At 38.7% G+C, this 22,803-nt stretch overlaps 2 protein-coding genes across 5 annotated transcripts; one reads left to right on the top strand and one right to left on the bottom strand.

Moving 5' to 3' along the window:
- Positions 1-562: 562 nt before the first annotated feature.
- On the bottom strand, positions 563-8,226 carry cfap157 (cilia and flagella associated protein 157). Its single transcript, XM_072665271.1, has 9 exons — positions 7,983-8,226; positions 7,212-7,483; positions 6,846-6,999; positions 4,177-4,444; positions 3,374-3,504; positions 2,402-2,552; positions 2,136-2,314; positions 1,459-1,614; positions 563-1,240 (listed from the first exon to the last, which is right to left on the bottom strand). Exons 1-9 carry the CDS (start codon positions 8,138-8,140, stop codon positions 1,141-1,143), a joined length of 1,569 nt encoding a protein of 522 aa, XP_072521372.1. The 5' UTR covers positions 8,141-8,226; the 3' UTR covers positions 563-1,140.
- sh2d3cb (SH2 domain containing 3Cb) lies at positions 7,678-22,582 on the top strand. 4 transcript variants are annotated; one of them, XM_072665268.1, is made up of 12 exons: positions 7,678-7,810; positions 9,730-9,758; positions 12,546-12,585; positions 13,677-13,805; positions 17,547-17,980; positions 18,168-18,244; positions 19,387-19,874; positions 20,257-20,372; positions 20,471-20,642; positions 21,348-21,459; positions 21,549-21,755; positions 22,083-22,582. In XM_072665268.1, exons 3-12 carry the CDS (start codon positions 12,559-12,561, stop codon positions 22,250-22,252), a joined length of 1,932 nt encoding a protein of 643 aa, XP_072521369.1. In that variant the 5' UTR covers positions 7,678-7,810; positions 9,730-9,758; positions 12,546-12,558; the 3' UTR covers positions 22,253-22,582. The 4 variants fall into 4 exon arrangements, with proteins under 4 accessions (XP_072521369.1, XP_072521370.1, XP_072521368.1 ...); XM_072665269.1 differs by lacking the exon at positions 9,730-9,758; XM_072665267.1 differs by lacking the exons at positions 7,678-7,810; positions 9,730-9,758 and adding an exon at positions 9,830-10,186.
- The last annotated feature ends 221 nt before the right edge of the window (positions 22,583-22,803 follow it).

Genomic DNA, 22,803 nt, shown 5'->3' with positions numbered 1-22,803 from the left:
CATAATTGTTGATTGTTTGAGTTGTTATCCAGAAAAGCTCAAATTAACTATGGGCATGTATATAACATCTTTAATATCTATAAGATGTGTAGAATCCTCTAGTAAACTAGTCCTGTAGTAGTGTCCTGCAGAAATCCTTAAGCCCCTGTAGTATTACTACAGATCTTTTTCAAGAGGGCTGCTAGTTATAAGTCTTTACTTATTTATTCAGATATGACATTTGCCCTTTATATGAAGCCTGCTGTCTAATATAAAACAAAATTATACAGCTACAGAATCATCCTGTCAAGGGCTCGTCTCTGACAGTTTCCTCCAAAAGCTGATGAAAAGGGGAAATCTAATGGCCTACCAAATTTAGCCGAGCTCATGCATTTTTGATGACTTTTCCAGTGAGTCGGACATCCAGAAAGAATTGATTTTGGTTTGAGACAAGGTCGGGGTGGGCAGGACCACATGATGGACTGATGATGAAGTCAGATTGCTGGAAAAATTAAATTTGTCACAGAGCGTCATTCTTACTCGCTTAAATCATACAAACCATGCTTTCCTTGGAATACCATCATCTTTTTGGAATAATTTATATTCTGAGATGTTTGGAGGAATTAGACACAGCTGCAGTAATCATCACTTGGCAAACAGATAATGGTAAGGATTTACATGGAGTGAGGAGCGCCATGCAGTATGGCCATCAGAGATTAAAAAAAAAAAAAAAAAACACATGTAATTCTCTTTTCTGCTTGAGTGTAATCCCACCATCAGGAAATGGCACATCTGACCATATGAGTGTGTTTTAGAATTCTCTTCAGAGTTGTATACAGTAAGAGGCAATGGTAGTATGTAAGGTGGTCAAACAGATAACTCTTCTTTTTGTGTTAAATATTGGATTTAACCATTTCTTTTCTTAGCCTTACCCACATAGGATGACGGAAACGCCACTGGCAGCTGTCATCTTAATGCCAAGTTTACAACCAGATTTGGCAGTGCAGAATGCTCTATAAAAGGATGCCATGCTGCCATCTAGTGGTCAAAGATCTAAAGCCCAGTTAGTCACCTTTACTGGGTGTAACAGTTACAAAAAAAACCAGTCTGCACAGAGCGCTCAGTATTATATGGTAATGGATTCACTGGGGCTTCTGTTGGTCATTTTAGAGACGTTGTCTGACATCCACTCAAAGGCTGCAGAATATGTGCATTATCCTCAGGAAGTAGTTTGGAGGTTCTTTTTTGGTTTTGCAGTTTCCTTTGGAAATGAGAAACATCATTTCAGTAAACAATAAACACTAGCTATATCCAATTTGTATATTTTATGTTACACTACTTTTCTGGAATTATTTATGTTTTGCCTCATAAATGGCAACTTTATAGGAAAAGAAATGAACATTACACACACACCCACCCACCCACACCCACACCCACACCCACACACACGAAAGAGAGATCTAGAGATATATAATCTACCTTTGAAGATGAAGCTGTGTGCTTTTGGAGAGGGGTCCTATCTTGGACAGGACAGAGTTATGCATGTGGGGTTGCAGTGGGACCAACCCCGGGTCTCCTGCCTTGAAGTGGGAAAGACGCGAGGCGGCCTTCTGCTGTAAGGTCTGAAGGCCTGGTCTTCAACAGTAAAAATGCGCAAATGTGAGAAATGTGGCGTTGATGCTACTGTTGCATATCACCTTTCTATCTGCACATGTAGGATGTTTAACTTTACTGCTTTGTTTAGACAAGAATCTGAAGGTGGCAACTCAACTGCATCAGTCCACATTCTTTTTTTACTTCAGATGCAGGTTCTGTATCTCACAGCTTGTAAAGTTCATGTGTACAATGAGTCAATAATAAATAATTTTACATAGTTGTATTATATTAAAACTGAGTGTTTAATTACACATCCAGCTATTTTTCATTACCTGAAGCTGCTGGCCCATATCAACAGGATTTTATGTATTGCTTTTAATTCTCAAGAGCAAGAGAGAAAACAAGTAATCTCAAATTCCTACCAAAATAATTAAATCGTAAAACATGATGACAACATTGAATTATTATGTAAAGAATCTTAATCAAACTACTGTTTAGTTATAATTTACTATATGTCATGATACACATGTAGAAAAATATGTCTCTTTCATTCAAGGTACCTCTCCATGCCTGGCCCTGGTGTGAGTTCATGACTGTGGTCTCTGATGGGGATGATGTCACCCAGAGCAGGGCCCTTGCCTATGGCCGCAGCACTGTCCAGCACAGCCAGCAGCTTCTGCATCATCTGACTTCTCCTGGCATGAGCCTGCACTTCCGAGTCCTCTTCCTTAGGCACCTCCTAAAATGGCCATCTTGATTAAACCCACACCTTATTCAATTAAACAGCTCCATCATTCCATATCTACCTGATTTATTGCAGTATTACCCTCAGGGCTTTTTTTAAAGCCAAAGCTGCCTCCTGTAGAACCGCCTTCAGCTGTTCTTGTTGCATCTTCTCCTCTTGAAGCTCCTTTTGCAGTCTTTCTGCCTCAGACTGTTTTCGGTTGAGCTTGTCCAAAACTGATTCAAGTTTCTGTCTAAATATATCAATGAAGTCATCAAACAGGTGTGGGATTTAAAAGTAATTAACCAATTTGATGCCAATATTATGTTATGTGCATCTATATTGTTCAACCACACTGTCCGGCCTGTCAAACGGTTGTGGACACTTAAGATTTCAAAATGCTTTGTAATACAAATGAGAATATTTGCTCTGTTGATCTCCACTAACCTAAGTATTAAATATAAAGCTGTTTGGATCTGGCCATGCTTCTTTGCCAAACTGAAGAAACAAATAAAAGTGTGACCTTGGGAATAATGCCAACCCCCACACTTTTTATGGCGTTGTTGTGATGTTTGTACTTTTCAGCACGCAAACCTTTCAGCTGTTTATATCACATATGGGCCAAATGTGTGTGCTTTAAAAATTTAAATGTATTAATGTACATTAAAATGTACATTAACATTAAAATTAATGTAATTGTAATTCGTTACAATGTAATCGTTTGTAACCAATACCTGCTTATACAAAAAGAGATGCGTTAAAGAACATGAACTTGCAAACCACTGGTAAATTCTCTTACCTACTTGAAAAAAAACACAATTTAAATTATTTATCTGAAAATGTATTATGGGTAAAGTGTGTTAAAAAGAACACTATAGTATATAACATGGGTGAAATATATACACACACACATACACACTATTGGTAAGAGGTGCCTACCCTGGTCTGTTGTTTGTATGCATAATGCATACATCATACATAATATGCATACATTATAATGCATACATCATACTGATATTCTGGATACTCTTGTATCTTATAAAGAGAAAAATATCCCTTTAGAGATGATCCAACCTGAGGTAACTATGCTCTTTCTGTAGTGCAGAGTGGTCATCCTGCAGCTGCTGATGCTCTTGCTTATGTCTAGCAAAGTTTTCAAGCTCATAATGCATCTGCTTGCACTTCTCTGTTAGCTGCTTCACCACCTTTTAAAAAGAGGAGAAAAGTACTTTATGTTTGTGTTCATTTGGTTATTGCCCATGTACATACATGGCACAAAAGCTAGTAGGGGGGTGTCAATTCAATTCACCTAATGAATGTGCATTTAAATAATACAATAATATTTTACAGCCACAATATTACAGCATTACTGATGTCAGGGTGTTTGATGATCACCACCCCACCTCATCCCTAACTCTCGAACGCATCTAAAAAGTATTGTATGTAGCACCATCATTCCAGAGAACACTGCTCCACAGCTCAATGCCGGGGTGCTGCATACCCTTCTATTACTTGCCAGGCATTAGGCATGGAGGCAATAGGTTCATGTTTATCTGCTCCAGGGAGTCCTGTTCTATTGTGATGACTTCTCTACGGGGACTAGAGAAACTGTGTGTGTGCATTTGCACATCTGTGTTAGCATGAGATGCAAGTAGCTGAATTCATTCATTAGAAGGGGTGTCCATACACATTATCTCATGACCTCAATATATTATATAACTTTTGGCCTCAATACATTATATTTTAGTCTCGGTACAAAATATCAAAAAATATATTACTTTGAGGACAGAAGAAACTTCATTTGTGGCCTCAACATACAATATTGTGGTCATGCAAAAAAAAACACCACCATGTTACTTTTAAGGCTCTGTACAAACCTTCTGGTTTCCAAGACTCTTCTTTGTCATCTCATTCAAAAGAGGCTCCATAATCTCAATTTCTCTCTTGAGTTGTTTTTCTCTGGCTTTTAGAGATTCATTCTCCTCAAGCAATTCTCTGCTCTTATCTGAGAGCTGCCTGAGTTGAGCAGTCACCGACACATTCTCTTGGATGGCCCTCATGGTTGTTTCCGGCATCCTTCTGTCCGAAACCCTGCGAAACTCAGCAGCAACAGCAGCCACATGCTGCTGCATCTCTTTCTTCAGCCTGTACAGGAGAAGACACAACAAATGTCAGACTCAGGTTTAAGTTTGTCAGGAAGTTTGAACTACTAATGCTCAATACTACAATTAGTATTGATTCAAACTATACCAATGTTCCAGTATAAACATTTAATATAATTATAATTTCCTTAAACCTTTACCATGGTTTGCAAGGATATATTAAATTTGGTACATAAGAATGTGCTGCAGGCTGTGAAGCTTTTCAGACCAATAAACAGCTGTACATGGGTATGAGAAAAGAACTGACAGCCTGTTAAATTGTCAAATGGTGTCACCAAAAAAAAATGATAAATATCTAATATTTCATACCTCCTAGAGTTCATGCAATTGTTCTCATAAAATTAGTAGTTTATTTTGTAATATCCTATGAAAATGTGTTTTATTATATTTATTTCTAAATTTGGATATGGGTTTCTTATTGTACTGAGGAAGACCATGTGCTGTAAACATCTTGTTTTATGTATATTCTTTGACCATTGAGTAAAAATTGTTTAAACACCCATTATTACAGTGTAGTAGAGTATTACATTATTATCCATATCTTTTAGACAAGATACTGGTTACACCAACTTACCATAAAACAAGATTAACTTGTAATTAGTGTTCATCAATGGGGGAGTAAGGTTTAAACCATCAATAACTACCATTTTTCCCCCATATACTGTCACTGGTATTGCTTCCACCTTTCCCTCATCTTCTGATTCTGTTTGGAGAGTTTTGCTACCGGGGTGCAATCTTTCACTCTCCCTTCCTCCTTAGATAACTATAAATACAATGTAAAACTAAATCAATTAGCCTTTTATATCTACAATAATAAATCATTCTCTCACTCCTCATTTCCAGACTACCTACATCACTGACCTTATTCTGCCATTCTTTACATAAAAACGTTCACGTGTGTGTGATGTGCGCGCACCTTTCCCATCTTTTGGCCAGGTAATCTGCCCTTGCAGCCGGATCTGCGTTTACTTTATTTATAATAAATATATTTATATTATTTATCATTTGAACATACTTTTTACATGCATTATCAATATTAAAAATGTAACTATGTACACACTGTAAGGTTAGGGTTAGATGAAAATTATGTTTGAAAATAATTTGTCAAATTATTTTACATTTTAAACAATTTTAAATATATCTAAACAATACACAAAAAAAGAGTGTCACGTCTTTAACCCCCAAACATCGAAATATTCAAAATATTGAAATTGGTACTGTTTAAAAGTGCTATATACGTTATATATACACGTAAGCTCATTGTTCGGGAAGGGCAGGGGAGATTGTTTATCTGCTATGTGTTGAACTACATGCATTTTCAAGAAGAGATGGCTGAGAAACAGCCATAAAAGAAAAGATCTGAACATTAGCTGACACATGTAAACATTTGTGAGGTGCTTGGATACTGTAGAGAACATTGAACGAAATGAAAATACATAAGCTGCTGGATACCTGCTGGATAGGTGGGCAACATTGACTTATTTTTGGTGTTTCACATAAATAATTAATAATGTTTTGTCCTCTTTGCAAAGGTTTGTGATAGATATCCACAACTGAAACTCAGCAGTAGCAATTGTATTATCAGTTTGCCAGCATCCAACCTAGTTAACACTAACCTAGCTACAGCTAATTACTTGCCATTACATTCTCTCTGGCATAATCATGGTATTTGATTGTACAACTTTTGTGAAGGATTTGATGGCTGACAACATAAAATATATAGGGTGAAGCTTCTGAAGAAGCACTGAAGGGAGGGGTATGTTTGTTTTGCTGTTGAGTTAAACTATCAACAGTCATTCTCCAAGATTGTATACATCATATAACATCTCTGAGGCATAACCTTTACATTAACATTCATACCTAGTATATACCATGGCACAAACAGTAAATCACATACTGCCTGTTACCGAGTAAAACTGTCCGTTTTAGATACACTAACGGAAGCCTCTCCAAACCAAAGAAAAGTCTGCAAATTCTTGGCATCGTTAGATCTTGTCAAATAAACACAATGACAGCAGAGATGTCATGTTGCCGACAGAAAATAATGAATGGCAGAAATTACAGGCAATGGCAGTAGGGTTAACTGGGAATTGTCTGTGTAGAAGACTCTAATACTGAAGGGCCTATGTCGCAATTTTATTTAAAATAACAGTTTACTGTAGTATGTAAACCCTGTTCATTTTTATGTGCTGTTCACTGTCCAGTCTATATAGTCCAAATATTTAAACTATGTGTTTTTCCCCCCAAAGGATATGGCTCCTTTAAAGGCTCACATCCAAGACTTTCCTTTAGTTAGACAGTCATGCCGCTCAAAGGTTGATCCAGACCGGCTGTGTATTTGCCTAAACATACATCATTTCTGTGATGAATATGACCACATTGACCTGTCGTTGTCCAACACAGCTTTTCTCTCTAGGTTGTAGATGACTGTCTGGTGCTCCTGCTTCTGCTGCTCCAGCTGTTCTTTCAGAGACGCCAACAAGGCCACAAGCTCATCCTTCTGCACACGAAACTCCTCCAGAGATGCAAGCTTCCCCGCTGGAGACAAAAGACAAAGCCTGGTCTGAGGGACACCATCAACTTCCAGCTCAAAATTAGACTAATTTAATTACTTTAACTGAATTGAATTTAATTAGCATGAAACATTATTTGTCGATGCTTTAGGAATTAATTTTTGTTGCTTTAGGTATTCATGTTTACTGACCAAAGAAACCACGTCTTTAAATAAGTGATGGCTCAGAGGTTCATACCTAAGGCCATGTTCTCTGTTGTAAGCCTGTCCTTGTTCTCCTGAAACTCATGTCGAAGCGTGCTCAGCTGCATCTCGAGCGAATCCTTTTCTGCATCTTTGGCTATTTGTATTGCCAGAAGCCTCTCCGCAAGATCAGTGAGTTCATCCTCTTTATGAGCCAAGGAGCGTTTCAGATAGAGAACTATGTCCTTCTTCTCCCTCTCCACATTGTTGTAGTTAGTATAGTAATCCTTCTCTCGGACCTCCAGCTCATCACATTTCTGCTGATATCTGGGTGGAAGACAAGACACTGGGATTAAATCTGATAATGTTTACAAAGGGAAGCGTTTCCTGTGTTCGAAGAATGAGTCAGCTGCAATTCCATGAGGGCGAGGTGTTAGACCTGGTTAATTATTTGTGAACAGACTAGGATCTAAGGTCTTGGTTTCATTTTAACTTCCTTATGAGAACTGCCATGAGGATGGACAAGGTTAAAGTATAGCAATTCTGGATTTTTGTATCCAGATGTCATTTATCAATTTAAAAGCAGGGTTTAGCACAGAAACAAGTGCTGGAACTTTCTAAACTCTTCTCACAACTTTAACCTGCCAGTGCCAGGTAAGTCTTACAATTTTTATAGCTAGTGTTAAATGAAGTTCAGGCTGTTAAAAATCTCTGAAAATAAGCTGCAGCAGTTCACACATCCTCATTGAGTACTGAAGCATTTCTGGTTTTGTCTGTGCCAAGGACACAAGCGTTGTGTAACAATGTTTGGCTCAGTTTTTCTCACTTTTCTATTCGCTCCTCCAAGTCTCGTATCTGAGCCCGGTAGAATTCTTTGCTGCCCTCGGATAAAACTTCTTCAGACACGCTTTTCTCCCCCTTTTCTCCTTCTTCTTTCTTGCTGGACTTGTCTGTACTTTTCTTTCCATTCTTTTTAGGAGGCATAGCTATCTAACTCTCCTTTTCTCATTAAAGTTTGGGGAAACTCTGCTAACAAACAAATGACGAGATTGCTGTTGGTTGCCAAGGACGTCACGTGACCACAACAGAGCTTTTTTTTTTTTTACCACCTGTTATCAGATAACCCCCGCCTCCTCGGTCGCTAGGATTGGCTAGTAGAATCGCGCCTCCGACACACGGATTGGCCAGTAGTTCATACGCGTAAGCAATTCACCAATCAGCGCTATGAGCATGATCCGCTAGCCAACTCCAGCACTCTTGACCTGTCAGGAATACGGGTGGGAACTACCAATACAGGGCCGAGCTCCTTTCTGAGGGGCAGGTGCTCAAAAGTAGACTATATTACATGGATGTGCACACAACCTAATACAAATAATTTATTAGAAGAATTATTTTATGAAACTACAGATTCTGTATTTATTATATACAGTATTTCATTGAAAAATATTTCACATAATTTACAGTATTCATTGCTGATACATACCTGCTTTATTTAGTTATAAAGTAGTATGCAGTCATTTCTGACAGTGATTAAGACTATGAGGCTGCATGTTAAATATAAACATGCATATTGAGTCTTACTCATAAGGAAAAGAAGGACAGATATATATAAAATAAATGCTGTCTTTCGTTCTCCTTCTCTGTAATGCAGCTGTACAAGACATTGAATCTGGGATTCAACACAGTTGTTAATACTTAAAAGATAAAGATAAAGATAAAAGGTATATCTGCTTTATCCAGTTATAAAGTAATAAACTTTACAGTTCAGTAATAAAGTTACTGTGATCAAAAGTATTTTTTAGGGGAGAAAGCTAACATTAGTTATATCAATAGAAATAAAAAAGCAGGCTATATCAGTGGTCACATGCATCAGAGAAACATTACTTTTATGCTTCTGCTCAGGTTGTTTTTGGAAAAGACACTTTTATTTTTACTTTGCCACAGTAGCACCTTTACTTGAGTTACCTCTGAATATCACTACCGATTTTCCTAACTGCAAAGCTGGCCTATGTTCATTAAACCTCATAAATAACACTGGCTCTACTTTTGTATGGATTCATGGTGGTTGTCTTCAGTTTTCCCATCCTGAGATGCTGTTTGTCACTATTTGGCTGCTCTGTGACAAAGACACTCTGTTGAGATGGAAAGCTCATATGAATGCTATAGAGGAGGTCTATAGCCTAACCTCTACTCTGCTACTTGAAAAGCCCGGACAAAGACTAGGCTGTAAGTTAAAGTTTTTGTTTCACAACTCTTCTCTCATGAGAAAAATATGCAAGAAATGTTCCATTTCCTCTGTGATAAAGTTACAGCCCCCTAGTGCCAGGAACGGATTGGATTGGGCTGCATGTAAAACATCAACATTCATTAACGTCCCTCTGAGAACTATTAAGAACTATTCTCCAGTATCTCTCATGTATATTAATACTTTCCCATAAGGAAACAGAAGGACCTCGTTCAATCAAGACATTATTTCATACCATGTCACACAAAAAAAGCTCTCCGTTTGTGTGTGTGTGTGTGTGTGTGTGTATCTCTCTCTCTCTCTCTCTCTCTCTCTCTCTCTCATGCAGCTGTAATAACCCCCATTAAGATGAACGAGGCAAGTAAACAAACTTTCCAGCCAAACAAACTGTGTTTTAATCTAACAAAAAGGCCTCAATTCATCACATACATACAAAGAACTGACTATTACACACAGCTGCGTTGATCAGAGCTGTTCAACAGAAACTCTGGGCTATTTTCGTCTCGTTCAACCCATTGTGATAGTCTTATAGATGTATTTTGAAACAGTGACAGACACTCCACAGAGCGGCACTGGCATCATGGCTAATGAATCAGCAGCTCTACTCAGTAGAATCGATTCCGTTCGGTTCGGTTCAGTGCCCAGAGCGCATGCGCAGTAAGTGTCTCCGCTCCGCAGAAGTGTCAGATTTGACAGACGCTCCTAAACAGCGTGGCTCATCTACCATGGAGCTGCTCACACGGACCTTTAAACACCACATTTTGGCTTTACTTTAACTGTTTAAGGTAAGATACACAAAATACGTCTTTCTAATCGCATGTTTGTTTATGTGGAATTGAATAGTAGACTGATAGTAGCTCGTTTTTCTCTCTAACACTGACTTTAGTTCAATGTTGACAATAGTTATTTCATTAGTATTGTCAAATATGTTTACTGAGAAATATTTTTATACTGACTTTTTCATGTTTTTAGTTATTTGGTTGAATCGTTCAGCTGTTGTGGTGGTTCAGCACCGGTGCTGCATTCTGTATGCAACACAGTCCAACAAACTCACTATCAAGCTGACAGAAGATATATGTACAAAGAAGCCCCATAAAATGGACATCAACATTTTTTTTTACTTTTCTGCTTCAGTGGTTTTGTGAAGGCAACTTTTTGTGGTTCCTAATTTTAAAGTCTTGTACCTGTTTGAGAAAGTGTAGTTTACACTACTCTGGCAGCACAGAAAAAGATGAGCTTGTCCATGGAGAGGCAGAATAAATGGTGGTGTGGTGGGCTTTAAAAGAGAGGAAGACTTGGGGAGAGAAGTGTGGGCGTTATGTAAGAGGCGAGCTTAGGAACTTGTTTTTGTGCTGCACTTGTAGAGCGTGACGTTGCTTTTGGGCTCAGATGTGGTTTGAGTTACTGAGTGTGGCGTGAACAGGGCAAAGCCCAACACATGCACACAGAGAATAAGAGCGAAAGAAAGAGAGGCCTCTACAGACTGGATATTAGTCTCAGTCCTGTTTTGTTAAATATTCCCTAATTTAGATGTTTTTTGTAAAATGTTTTTTTGTATTATACATTTTCTTTTTTGCTCTTTAAAAAAATATATATATTTATGTTTTCAGCATTTTAAAAAAGGGCCTTGATGCGAAATGCAAGCTGTTTGAAATAACTTTTAGACTTTTCTTATTGTTTGCTAGCTTTTTATAATTTGTTCATTTAACATCAATTGATTTACTGATAGGCGGCACGGTGGCTCAGCAGGTAGTATGTATGCCGCACAATTTCAGAGGCCTGTAGTTGCGGTTCCATCCTCACCCTGGTCTCTGTCTATAAGGAGTTTAGTGCGCTCTCCCTGTGTTTGTGTTGCCTCCCACCTCCCAAAAACACACTTGTAGGTGAACTGGATGTGCTAAATTGCCCTTGAACGAATTACGAGTATGTGTGGTACCCTGCAATGGAGTGGCACACTGTCCAGGGGGTACTTCTGCCTTGAGACCAGTGATTCCAGGTAGGCTCTGGACGCACTACGCGTTGATTGATTGCTGGTGAAGATGCTACTTTTTTTTTTTTTTTGGCAATGATGAACTGTTTTCCAGACCATAAGCAGTGGCAGCCACCGTTTACAAACATGCTAAATTAGATTAAGGGCTTGATTTATAGGCTGACAAAGCCTGTCATAGTGACAGAGCTCAGACCTCTTGCTTGCTGTAAAGGTAACAGCTTTAGCGCACACTTTCTCTGCACTGAATGTGTATGTTGTCTATGAATGAAACAGCAGCATGTACAGCAGCACAAGTTGGTCTTTTAGTTGAATTATTTGTTATTTTTCAGTAATTGTGTTGATGTAATATTTTATTTAACAGGAATCAATCTACACAGTAACTTAGCACTAACCGTCCTCTCCATTAGTCTATGTCCTAAAACAAATGTAAACCAGAGCAAGAGTTCCTGAGATGGCAGGATATAGCTGTCATTTTCACTTTGTCCTTCCATCCTTGTAGGTTACGTAGTGTTTGGTTTGGTTTGTGAGGCTTCGTGTAGTGTTTATGGGAGGACTGAGTGTGCGGCTTTGTAAAAACATATCTGTAAAGTGTCTAACATTTTTATAGCTGAGAATCAAATCCGAAAATGCAAATGCAAAGCAGCAATTCCTTTGGCAAAAAATAAGTAATAATAATAATAATAATAATAATGATTTGATTTTAAACGTCCATAAAAAGGAATGTTGTAATCTGGAAACCATCCAGCCAGACTCACACAATAGTCTTTTTTCCCCCTTTTTGGAGTGGAGGAGATGTGTTTGAGAAAGATCATGGCTGTTACTGGGTGGTGTCACATATGTGTGTGTGTGTCGAACATTACTGGGCCAAACTATAAATGCACTGAGTTGCGTAACGCCGCCCCCCTGATGCACTGAGGATCTCAGTGGTCATGGGAAAGAGCAGCACAGTCTGTCCCTCTGACAATTTCCTGTCCTGCAGCCACCTGGCATACACACACACACACACACACACACACACACACACACACACACACACACACTAAATGCATGGACTTGCATGAATAGGTCCATGCAGAACTTGTCACACATGATATGTAATGTTTACATTTAGACACATAGATGACCCTCTAACTGCGCCTCTCTTTCATTTATAGTTATCCCGATTCCATGGAAAACAGAGGTGAATATGTGATGGTGAGCTCTCCCCTCTAGATCTTATGGAAAACTGTTTTTGGGATTGAGACAAAAAAATGTAATGATTCAGGCTTTTAAAATGTTTGCATTGTCATGCTTCAAAAACCATTCACTTTTTGCCTTTGAAAAACAAGGTTTTAGGCATTTAATTTCAGATTTTTCTTAAACAAATTCCACTTTCAGGCTTCTAAAAAAAGATTCAGTGGCTTCTAAAGAATAATACATTTGTAAGTGTATTGGTAAAGAATCTATTTTTATGCTTCAAAAAAGATTCAGTTTTGGGGGGCTTCTAAAAATTTATTTGTAGGTGTACAAAAAAAAAAGATTCAGTTTTGGGGCTTCTAAACAAAACTGTGGAGCTGATTTGACAAATACAAATTTTAACAGTGTTTTTTTTTTTTTAATAGTGTTATTTGTCCTTGAATTCCTTCACTGTGTGCCAGACACAGGGAGAATCTCAGTACTGCTGTAATTGAATTAAGATGGGTGACACAAAAGAGCTTGGAGCACAGCCCATGTCTTCAGAATGCCTGCACTCAGCTTGAGTTTCTATAGGCAACCAACCACTGTCTGTGTCAGCGCTTACTTTATGGTAACGGGAAAAAGCAATACTGGCCTTTTTATGCTTGAACTCTTTATCTTAGGTGAACTGATTTTAGCCTTCTCACCCATGTACTGTCTTTTGTCTCACACACACACACACAATGGTTCATCAGCCTTCAGGACATGTTCCCACAGTCTAAATTCTCACAAATCAAGTTTACAGTTGTGAATAAACATTGATAAATATCCACATATATTTGGGTTAGAGTGTGGGGCTCGCACGCATTCCTCTTTTTTGTGCTCCTTGCGTGAGTCCTTATATTGATGTCGAGGTTAACAGATTGCTCCTGTGATCTATTGGTCAATTAAGTATTGTAACACAGTGATGTCACCATAACAACTGGCCAGAACTGTAAGTGTGAGATGAGAGGAGCCTGTCCAGCTGAGAAGGGCAGCTTTGCTTTGGAGAAGTAGGAACAAGTACTTTTCTGGCTTCTTACGAAAGAATGATCTCAACTCAGAATTCTTATTGTTTCCACTTTTGGAAGTTTTCAAAAGAAACAAGCCTTCTGGACGCCCCATCAGAGAAACTGAGGAAAGAGCTGGAGGAGGAGCTGAAGCTCAGCAGCAGTAACATACAAAGCCACGGCTGGTACCATGGCAGAATACCTTGGGAGGTGAGTTAAACCGTTAACAGTAGAATTAGACCATGCCGTCCTAGGGTTTGGATGAGTGTTCACACTTCAATTACATAACTTGCATACCAGTTTCATACATATTCCCTGAGTGATCTAGAGTACTTCCTACATAGCTCACAATTTTTTCCCCTGAAAATATATCATGGTATCACTAAATCTACTGCCACTTAACTTTATCAAGTTACTTAACCCACACTAACAAGTGAAGGCAATCACACTTCTTTAGTAACTTGATATAAATAATTCTAATGACTTACTAACTGATTATTTATTTTTAGTTCATTCAACTTCTTGATTGACTGTTACATTAATGTAAATATCAACAAACACCAGGTTAAACTGTTCACAAAGTTAGTCTCAGATAGTTGATTCAGAGTCTGAATTAAAATAGTCTGGCTGGACCATCTTCATATTTTATACAAAAGTCCCCAAAACCAAATTCGTTACTACATATAAAATAAAAATCTTTATATAATAAATGAGGCACAAACAACTCTTAATATAAAACAGTATTTATTTCTTGGCTTCAGTAAATTTCAGAATCACTTCCAAAACAGATCCAGTCACTCCACACCAAATTATCTGTACTTTCATACCCCTTACATTTAAAAAATAGCCGCGTTATTCCTATTTAATTTCCGTTTGTTTTCATTACGGCTCAGCGCTTTCCAGATAAATCACGCCATTCGGAAAGTGTGAATTTGATTGTGGTTGGATAAGAAGTCTAAACATACACCATTCTGACACCCTATTGGTTTGTAAGCAATCCATCTCACCTGCACATCACGTCACACCACACTCCAGCAAAGACACAGCAGACGTATGCAGCCTAGTATGAAGATGTCCGTGGCAGAGACACGAGTGAAATTAACTAAGCCCCTGAAGACTTTTTGCACAATTACAATTACATTATAGGCAATTACTCATCATATTTTTTCTGCATGAAACACATGTAAATGCTCAGTAGTACACACAGATGCTCCTTTAATATATATTTGATATTACTGAAATGCATTCATTTTCAATGGGCAGATATGCAGCTGAAACAGGAAGCCTAGTGCATTCCAAAATCTTTCAACATTAACATTATAGTCATTATATTATTATACTTTAGTAGTTCAAGTAGTTTTGAAACCAGTACTTTTACACTTTTACTTGAGCAAAAGGCTTAACTTGATACTTCAACTTCTATAGAAGTCTTTTTAAACCCTAGTATCTACACTTTTTGGTAAAACCAAATTCTGACTCTAGACTACATGAACAATTTTAATCACTGCTGCCACTCAACTGGCTGATCAGAAAATTATATGAACAAGCAGCTGTACATGTAGGTATAGATACAGTGAAGAGAGTTTTGCTGTGGTGTTTCAGACGGGAAGTCTAGCTGAAACTAATACATCTGCAGTCCCAACAGCATTAGTGTTTTCCAGTAAAATGGGGGGGGGGGGAGGGATCTTTACTTGTGGGAATATGTAAACATACAGCAGCAATCACTTTAAAAGACAAATCACATTTAAAAATAAATAAGCAGATAAGTAGATAGATAAATAAATAAATAAATAAATAAATAAATAAATAAATAAGGAGGGAGGTGCCCTGCAGAAGAATGGCCGGAGTCACCAATACACAGTTCTTTATATTTATTAAAACAAAAAAAAAAAAAAAAAAGGGGGGGGGCGAACCGACTCGAGAACCGACTCGAGAACCGACTCGAGAACCGACTCGAGAACCGACTCGAGAACCGACTCGAGAACCGACTCGAGAACCGACTCGAGAACTCAGTACTGTTATTAAGCGGGTCGTTTACCCTAGCTGATATAGCTACTAAGTACAGACAAAATACATGCTCATTTAATTCCCAACAACTGCTTCATATTTAAACATAAAACACATTAAAACACATTTTTTAATTTTTTATATGTAAAAAAAATGTTGTTTTTGCTGAACATTTGCTGAATTAGATGGATAAACACACTCTCGTAAATACCGAGCTGAGCTGAACTGAAATTATCAAACTAACAAGTTACTTAGCCAACCTGTCTGAGGCAGCTAGCTAACTGAACCTTACCTGAACACAATTTTAGTCTCATTTCAGTGTTGTAACCATTTTAACCATGTGAACTGTGCATATTGTAGCTACTTAATTAGCTATCCTTATAAACATTTATCCCACATTTAGCACATAACATTATATTTAGGTCCAACGGCGGCGTTTTTAGCGCTACATCTGATTAGTCAGCTAGGATAAGTTGTTAGCAACTGACTGCTCATTTCATTTGGTCTAAAGCTGGATAGCTAGCTGAAACTTAGCAAATGTTATTTTTAAACGAGCCTGGCTGGTTTTGAACATTTAGCTACACCCAAATGCAGTTTCTGTTACTTACAGTGATTTAGAGATCCTCCTCATCGCCCTGGTCGTAATGCTGCCGGCGTCCTCACAGCTTTCAAACAGAGACTGTTAATGAAGAGTCGACTCTAACAAGAGTCTTCAGCTCGGAGTCGACTCAGTGGTTTTCATTGCATTTGGGTGGAGGGGTATTTTAAAGGATGTGTGGTACTAGGAAGAGTATCGTTAGTTTGTTTAATTATCAGACCAGATCAAAACACTGACTGTTTCTTTGTAAAGGATAAAGAGAGGTTGTCATATAAACATTATTTATGGCCTTTTGCATACAAAATCACAAACATTATGAATGGACAATAAAATAAAAGACTATAAAAATGTAGGATGGGCCCTTTAAGATTAATAACTGGCCGAATATGTAAGGCACTGACTGCAGCACCACTCAACCTTTTGGGGACAATAACAGCCATTTATTTATTTATTTATTTTTACATTATCAACTTTTTTTTCCTTACAGTGCCAATGCATTATGATGAAGGTCACCAGCAATTAACAGCTTGTTGCTCAGCTCAGATGACCATGAAAGTTTCCACTCTGGTTACTCCAACAGCTTAAAAATGAGCACAGGAAGTTATTATCTTATGTCACTTCTCTTGCCATGTGTCCTTCTCCAGGAAAAATCATGCTCCATAAGAATCTTTAAATGTGTCTTTGAAAAGGTGGCTGAGAGTAAATGAGTGGATGAAAAAAAAACAACTCTGGCCTGTATGTGACTTGATGCTACAGAGAACAGGCACACAGAGGCAGAGGCAATCCTGAGGGGAGTTTACTAGTATATCAGTCAAATAGCTTGGTGTCCTGTAGTTTATACTCTTGCAGCCCAAGCTCGCTCTTTCATTCTCAGTTCTGCCCAACACAGCAAAATCATAAAAAACATAAACACCATCTTCCAAACAATCTCTAAGGCCTGAACAGTCACTGTGACTGACCTTAAGAGATTACATATAGATCATGTGTAAATGATTACATTTTTACATTAAGAATTATTAGGAAGACAAAACATTTGTAAAACAATCAGTAATAAGAGTGTTGGGGGGGGGGGGGGTTGTACTACCACCCCACAATCTCCAGCACCACCAACAGTAACAACAGATAGACAAGACAGATAGGATGACAGGGATAGGGAAATGAAACCACGTGATGGACCAACCATAGAACCACAATGTGCATAATGAGCAATTCACTGATGCTGTAGTTTAGTCTAGGAGTAAGTGCAGTATGTGTGCAGTATGTGTGCAGAGAATTGCCCTCCTGCAGTGCTGGAATGTAATTACATCTGGAGAGCTAAATTGTTTCCCATGTTTCCCACACTGCAGGTAGCAGAGTCTCTCTTGCTTGAAGATGGGGATTTCCTGATTCGAGACTCTCTCAGCAGTTTTGGGGACTATGTCTTAACCAGCCGCTGGAATCAGAAGCCTCTCCACTTCTTAATCAGCAAAGTTCTCCTCAGATCCAGTGATACCTACACACGAATGCAGTACGTTCTGGAAGGGGAAACGTTTGACTCCATTCCAGCCTTGGTTCATTTCTATGTGGGGAATCGGACGCCTTTAACAAAGCAGAGTGTGGCCCATATCTGCTCCCCTGTAAACAGAACATTACCACTGCGCTATCTGGAGACAATGTTCGGCCAGGCCAGTCCAGAGGGCTCTCCAGTAAACTCGCCCACGCACAGGAAGGGAAGCCTAAAGAAAAGAGAAAGCACAGCAGTCACTGAGGTTCTGGCAATAGAGCTAATAAACCCCCAGAGGTGAGAAGAGCCTTAAATCATTCATCTCCACACCTCAATTCATTCTGATCATATTCAGTTTTCAAATTTGATTGTGAATAAGAGTATGAACATCAGATTAGATGTTCGTTCAAGGTATAGCTATAAATCATTCTGCATTCTGTCTGATGTGGTCTGTGTATGTGTGTGTTTTGATCTTTTGCCACAGGGAGGCAGTCAAGAGCTTTGCTGGAAACCTAGAACAGCGTGTTGTGGTGACATCATCCCCAACACCAGTAAACACAAGTAAGTACTCAAAAGTACAGAAAAAAGTGTATTTAGATCATAGCAATGTCAAAACATTTTAAATGCTATATAGGAACTATCTACAACATGTTTTCCAAAAGAACCATTTAATGGGCCAATATCATGGAAATGTCCCTCTTGACTTCAGGGAAATAAAGAAGCAATATGAAAACATTGTAAAGGGATAAATGTATCATTCAATCCTTTTTCCTATACAGGATTTCTTTTCTCACTGTGTGAGAAACTCTTGGTACTAAAGTCAAAAGCAAAGCATTCGTAATGATCCATAATGAATTTACAACCAGTATCCTTTATTCATAAAAAATATGTGGCAAGCTGCTGTGGAAAAACCTTTGACACAGTGGGCAGCTTGAGTGCTCCCTGAGATGCCAGGTTCAGCATGTGGCCATTGCATTTTACATGTAGGAATTTACCCAGTTCAGCAGCACCATGTCAACTAGATTCTTTGCTACACAACATTTACACCTCAGCTATATCTGCACCCGTATGGCTCTCATTCACAAAATAATTCATAAAATGTTCAGTTATGGTGGCATAAGATTCTGTGACAGTGGATGTCCAAGCATCCCATATTACAGCTACCCATTTTCTTCAGTGATTTCATGACTGCGGTTTTGGTCTTGGGGAACGTGTCAGTAAAATATCTTTGAGACAGGTCGCTGCTGTATCTCGGCTCCAAAGTGTGCAACATAGCATGAGAGCCCTGATTCTCAGCAGCTGAATATGGATGCAGATCCCTGACAATAAAAGTTGTTATGAAGTTTCGGCATCTGCTTCAGTCTGCTTAAATCTAAGGGATTAGACTGATTTTGCAAAATAGCCCCACACAAGCATTACTTAAAGGACAAAAATAAATATGAGGAAAATGTAGGACATGGGCCCTTTAAGCATTGAGCCGGATCATTAAGTTGAGTCATGGTTCTATACTATGCTATACAGTTTCCTTTGAAATAAAACGTATGTACTCCTATAACGGGTCAAGTTTTCTGATTCAATATCACAGCCTTGTACAGTATATAAAAAGTGAAAGCATAATAACATGACAAATGATTTATTAAATGAATTATTAAATGATTTAAAATAATTCAACCTTAAAGTTTATGTTCTGTTTGTGTGTTTAGTTTACAGACGTAGAAGGAGTCCATCACGCAACAGGAAGTTTGTTGTGGTTCCCTCATCGCCTGTCCTTCAAAGACCCATCGAAACACACCTTTGCGCCTCACCCACCAATAGCGATGTCATCTATTTGGAGCCTACAGCCAACATCTGGTCTACAATGACAAGGTCCTGTCGAAGCCCTACTGCAGAGTCCAGCAACCTGCAGTCCAACCCTACCACCTCTCCACCCAGCCCTGGTCATATAGAGCCTCCTCACAGTGGACAAGAGGAGCAGACTGTGACTGGCCTCACAGAGGAGGACAATGACGATTATTTAATGCCTCTTGTGGTTGAAACAGCCTCCAGCTTCAGCCCCAGTATGTACCAGTCACCCCTGCTCCCTGCAGAGAATAAACCACTAGAAACAAGAGTCCTGAGGAGAGTTAAGGAGGTGCTTTCAGACGCTGACACAAAAACAATGGCCATGCACATCACCAAAGTCGACTGCATGGTAGGAATATTCAATATAACCACTACTTCATGGCCCTTTTAAGTGCCTTTTAGATTCTTGATGAATATAAGCTTACTACAGTACTGTGCAAAATTCAGAGCCCAGCCTTTATTTATTTAATTTCCTGCCAGATCATAAAGTAAACATTATTAACACAGTCATATAAAACAAATGGCCTAGTAGAAATGCTGCTTGAAGACTTAGTTTTAGATTTTTTTTTCTTTTCCTATAATGATATAATTTCAGAAATATGAGGGGTTTATTATGACAGATATTAAAATTGATTTCATTGTAACATTTAAAAGGAATCAATGAAAGTGATTAGTGAAATAATGTCTGGTTCAATGTTTGGTAGACTGTTAAAATCACCTCCCATCTGCAGGTTGCTCGAATCCTGGACGTGCCTGATGACAGAACAAGAGGAATGGGAGTGAGTTCAGGAATGGAGCTGCTTACACTTCCACATGGCCACTATCTCCGACAAGACCTGCTAGAAAGGTGTCTTGAGGCCCATTCATTATCTAATAAGGTTTTGCTGCTGTCACTAGCCACTTCACAACACCTCTCAATAATATTTACCTTTTGTTCACCTCTAGGTTCCACACCATGTCCATCATGCTGGCGGTTGAGCTGCTGGGCTGCACAGGCAGCATGGAGGAAAGAGGTGCTCTGCTGCACAGGACTATCTCACTGGCTTCAGAGTTGAAGAATAACCTGGGGAACATGTTTGGCTTTACTGCAGTAATGAAAGTCTTGGAACTTCCACAGGTATAGAATAAGCTGTTAAAACAGTGTCCGACTTAAACCATATACACTGTCGACCATAATTCTGGGAACATCTATGCGGGAGGAGGGGCTTTACATGTTTTACATCTACATTTTTTGTTATTTCATTACGTCACCATGCAACTGAAGAAATGTATTTTAATAAATCATTTGTTAAATGTAATTCATAGAAATGCAGTTGTCTTGTGAAGACAAGGTTAGAAATCGCACACATTTATTACTACTTAAAACACCTAAAATTAGAATCAGGTTTAGCACATCAGCTGCAGATGATTAGAACGTAGTTAAAGAGGATTTTGAACAGACATTTAGTTTGGTTTGCTCTTGATTGCTGAAGTGAGTGATATCACCATGGCCAGATCCAAAGAGCTCTCTGAGGCCACCCTGAAGAAGGCTGTACAAAGATTTCAGAACATTTAGAAATCCACTGTAACAAAAGCATGATAGCTGTTCTTTGACACAGTTTTACTTAATTAAAAAGTAAAAGTAAATAACAAATATGAAAGATGATCCCAAATATATATTAACAATTTTGGGCAAAAGAAGGTTTGGAGTGATATCTAACCTAAATGTTCTACCCCAATTAACCTGTAAGCAAAGAGCCATTTAGAAACCTTTATTTCTAATGAAGTGCACAATAAGTGTATAAGATACAGTGCTATAAATGCTCCTCTGATTCTTCCCTAGATTGCACGGTTGGAGGAGACGTGGGCGGTTTTACGCCAGAAGTACACAGAAAGCGCAGTCCTGTATGAGAAAACTCTAAGGCCCTATTTGAAGAGAATGAATGATGGAAAAGGTATTTTTACCCTCCCAGATCTGTTTGTTTAATGGCATCTTCTCTGTTTATAGCTTGTTTATCACCCTCTCTTAATATTTTCTCTAAAGAGGTGTGTGAACCTTCAGAGACAACAGTCCCCCATGTGCTGCCTTTGCTGCTTCTGCTTGAGAAGAGTGCGGTCAGTCTTGAAGGATCTGAGTCATGGGAGAGTCTGGATGCTGGGATGGACTCTGTTCTGGGTCATTTAGATGCTGCGCGGACCATTGCGTGCCACGGGGAGATGTTCTGTTGTAATGCAAAGGCAAAACTGCAGGGTAAGGAGTATTACAAGGCATCGCTGTGGTGCCTGCACTTTTCTGCTTTGAACGATAGCATAGAAACAGCCATTTCGAAGCAATTATCTGCCATAGTAGAACCACTTTTGGTTCCGTGAAGAACCATGTTTATAATACAGATGTGTGAGTGTGGAGAACCTGTACATCAAGTAAAGGTTCTTTTTATCTCCAAAATCTTCTTTATGGAAAAGTGATTCTTCTGTGGCAGATATTTGCCAGTCTGCATCAGACAGATGTGTAGAAGTTATTTAAAACCGATATTGCTTGAAACCTTTATTCCTAATAATTTTGGTGTGTCACTTACAGAATTCCAAGAGCAACCAGACCTTCAAGAAATTTTCCTCACAGAGTTTCAGATGCGTCTGCTTTGGGGCAGCCGTGGGGTGGAGGAGAGCAGGGAGGAGCGCTACGAGAAGTTTGACAAAGTGCTGACAGCCCTGTCTAACAGACTGGAACCACCTCTGCCAGCACAATGACCATCCAGCCATGATCATGCTACCCACCTGACTGCGAAACATGTGTCTGTTCCTGTTTTTATGGAACACCACAAGATGACTTAGCATTGTGCAACTCCGTGTGACTGAAGTTATAATTTATTTGTTTTGACTTTTATACAGTTTTGTAAATAGTGTAGATACAAAGGATATCCTATTTAGAGTTGTACTTTAAAGTTTGATTAACATGATATGAATCTTATTTTCCTTATAAATAACACTTTCAGTGAATTGTTATGAACTTTATATTATTTTATACTGACTGTTAAATAACGCCCAGCTTTATCATCTACTTCTGAGATTAAAGCACTTCCACAATGATTTCCTCGTATTGTTGTTCTATATAAGAAATGGCACAATATTTTATTAAATCACATACCTATCACTAAATCTCAAATTGCCCTCTACTAATATATAGCACACTGCATGTCATGACTGTGGTGTCTGAAACTTCATAAATGTTGCCAAACGTAATGATGTTGCTAAACCAGACACTCGTCCCGTCTGCTGGATGTTGGACTAACCGGCACATC

The sequence above is a fragment of the Salminus brasiliensis genome, chromosome 20, assembly GCF_030463535.1.
Source record: "Salminus brasiliensis chromosome 20, fSalBra1.hap2, whole genome shotgun sequence".
NCBI lineage: Eukaryota > Metazoa > Chordata > Actinopteri > Characiformes > Bryconidae > Salminus > Salminus brasiliensis.
This window is presented reverse-complemented; position numbering and strand designations above follow the sequence as displayed.